This window comes from Notolepis coatsorum, assembly GCF_963971535.1.
Source record: "Notolepis coatsorum genome assembly, chromosome: 10".
In the NCBI taxonomy this organism is placed as follows: domain Eukaryota; kingdom Metazoa; phylum Chordata; class Actinopteri; order Aulopiformes; family Paralepididae; genus Notolepis; species Notolepis coatsorum.
In genome coordinates, this window is record NC_140174.1 from 121,606,389 (window position 1) to 121,608,888 (window position 2,500).

The 2,500-nt window shown below is 58.5% G+C and overlaps 1 protein-coding gene across 1 annotated transcript in view; it reads right to left on the reverse strand.

Moving 5' to 3' along the window:
* Window positions 1-2,500, reverse strand: part of ptch1 (patched 1) — a 114,521-nt gene that overhangs the window by 63,294 nt on the left and 48,727 nt on the right. The window contains exons 7-10 of the mRNA XM_084323167.1: window positions 1,545-2,500; window positions 1,254-1,315; window positions 648-835; window positions 1-511 (exon numbers count right to left, since the gene is read on the reverse strand). The exon at window positions 1-511 is cut by the window's left edge and continues 505 nt beyond it; the exon at window positions 1,545-2,500 is cut by the window's right edge and continues 177 nt beyond it. Coding sequence (XP_084179293.1) covers window positions 1-511; window positions 648-835; window positions 1,254-1,315; window positions 1,545-2,500 — 1,717 coding nt within the window. The remainder of the gene's footprint in view (window positions 512-647; window positions 836-1,253; window positions 1,316-1,544) is intronic.

Consider the following 2,500-nt stretch of genomic DNA (forward strand, 5'->3'; position numbering starts at 1 on the left):
GGTGCGTCTGGTGCGTCTGGTGTGACTGGTGTGACTGGTGTGTCTGGTGTGACTGGTGCGACTGGTGTGTCTGGTGTGACTGGTGTGTCTGGTGTGTCTGGTATGACTGGTATGACTGGTGCGACTGGTGTGACTGGTGTGACTGGTGCGTCTGGTGCGACTGGTGCGACTGGTGTGTCTGGTGTGACTGGTGTGACTGGTGTGTCTGGTGTGTCTGGTATGACTGGTATGACTGGTGTGTCTGGTGTGACTGGTGCGTCTGGTGTGTCTGGTGCGACTGGTGTGTCTGGTGTGACTGGTGTGACTGGTGTGTCTGGTGTGACTGGTGCGACTGGTGTGTCTGGTGCGACTGGTGCGACTGGTGTGTCTGGTGTGACTGGTGCGACTGGTGCGACTGGTGTGTCTGGTGTGTCTGGTGTGTCTGGTGTGTCTGGTGCGACTGGTGTGTCTGGTGCGACTGGTGCGTCTGGTGCGACTGGTGTGTCTGGTGTGACTGGTGTGTCTGGTGTGTCTGGTGTGACTGGTGTGACTGGTGTGTCTGGTGTGTCTGGTGCGACTGGTGCGTCTGGTGCGTCTGGTGCGACTGGTGTGTCTGGTGTGTCTGGTGCGACTGGTGTGACTGGTGTGTCTGGTGTGTCTGGTGTGACTGGTGCGACTGGTGCGACTGGTGTGTCTTGTGCGACTGGTGCGACTGGTGTGTCTGGTGCGACTGGTGTGTCTGGTGCGACTGGTGTGACTGGTGCGACTGGTGTGTCTGGTGCGACTGGTGTGTCTGGTGTGTCTGGTGTGTCTGGTGCGACTGGTGTGTCTTGTGTGACTGGTGCGACTGGTGTGTCTGGTGCGACTGGTGTGACTGGTGTGTCTGGTGTGTCTGGTGCGACTGGTGTGTCTGGTGCGACTGGTGTGTCTGGTGCGACTGGTGTGTCTGGTGCGACTGGTGTGTCTGGTGTGTCTGGTATGACTGGTGTGTCTGGTGCGACTGGTGTGACTGGTGTGTCTGGTGGTGCGACTGGTGTGTCTGGTGTGTCTGGTGTGTCTGGTGTGTCTGGTGTGTCTGGTGTGTCTGGTGCGACTGGTGTGACTGGTGTGACTGGTATGACTGGTGTGTCTGGTGTGACTGGTGTGTCTGGTGTGTCTGGTGTGACTGGTGTGTCTGGTGCGACTGGTGTGACTGGTGCGACTGGTGTGTCTGGTGTGACTGGTGTGTCTGGTGTGTCTGGTGCGACTGGTGCGTCTGGTGTGTCTGGTGTGACTGGTGTGACTGGTGTGTCTGGTGTGACTGGTGTGTCTGGTGCGACTGGTGTGACTGGTGTGTCTGGTGGTGCGACTGGTGTGTCTGGTGTGACTGGTGTGACTGGTGTGACTGGTGTGTCTGGTGTGTCTGGTGCGACTGGTGTGACTGGTGTGACTGGTGCGACTGGTGTGTCTGGTGTGACTGGTGTGTCTGGTGTGACTGGTGCGACTGGTGTGTCTGGTGTGTCTGGTGTGACTGGTGTGACTGGTGTGTCTGGTGTGTCTGGTGTGTCTGGTGTGTCTGGTGCGACTGGTGTGTCTGGTGCGACTGGTGCGACTGGTGTGTCTGATGCGTCTGGTGCGACTGGTGCGACTGGTGTGACTGGTGCGACTGGTGTGTCTGGTGTGACTGGTGTGTCTGGTGTGACTGGTGTGTCTGGTGTGACTGGTGTGTCTGGTGTGTCTGGTGCGACTGGTGCGTCTGGTGTGACTGGTGCGACTGGTGTGTCTGGTGTGTCTGGTGTGTCTGGTGCGACTGGTGCGACTGGTGCGACTGGTGTGTCTGGTGTGTCTGGTGTGTCTGGTGCGACTGGTGTGTCTGGTGTGACTGGTGCGACTTGTGCGACTGGTGTGACTGGTGCGACTGGTGCGACTGGTATGACTGGTGCGACTGGTGTGACTGGTGTGTCTGGTGTGACTGGTGTGTCTGGTGTGTCTGGTATGACTGGTGTGTCTGGTGTGACTGGTGTGTCTGGTGTGACTGGTGTGTCTGGTGTGACTGGTGTGTCTGGTGTGACTGGTGTGTCTGGTGTGACTGGTGTGTCTGGTGTGACTGGTGTGTCTGGTGTGTCTGGTGCGACTGGTGCGTCTGGTGTGACTGGTGCGACTGGTGTGTCTGGTGTGTCTGGTGTGTCTGGTGCGACTGGTGCGACTGGTGCGACTGGTGTGTCTGGTGTGTCTGGTGTGTCTGATGCGACTGGTGCGACTTGTGCGACTGGTGTGACTGGTGCGACTGGTGCGACTGGTATGACTGGTGCGACTGGTGTGACTGGTGTGTCTGGTGTGACTGGTGTGTCTGGTGTGTCTGGTATGACTGGTGTGACTGGTGTGTCTGGTGCGACTGGTATGACTGGTGCGACTGGTGCGACTGGTGTGACTGGTGCGACTGGTGCGACTGGTGTGACTGGTGCGACTGGTGTGTCTGGTGTGTCTGGTGTGTCTGGTGCGACTGGTGTGTCTGGTGCGACTGGTGTGTCTGGTGTGACTG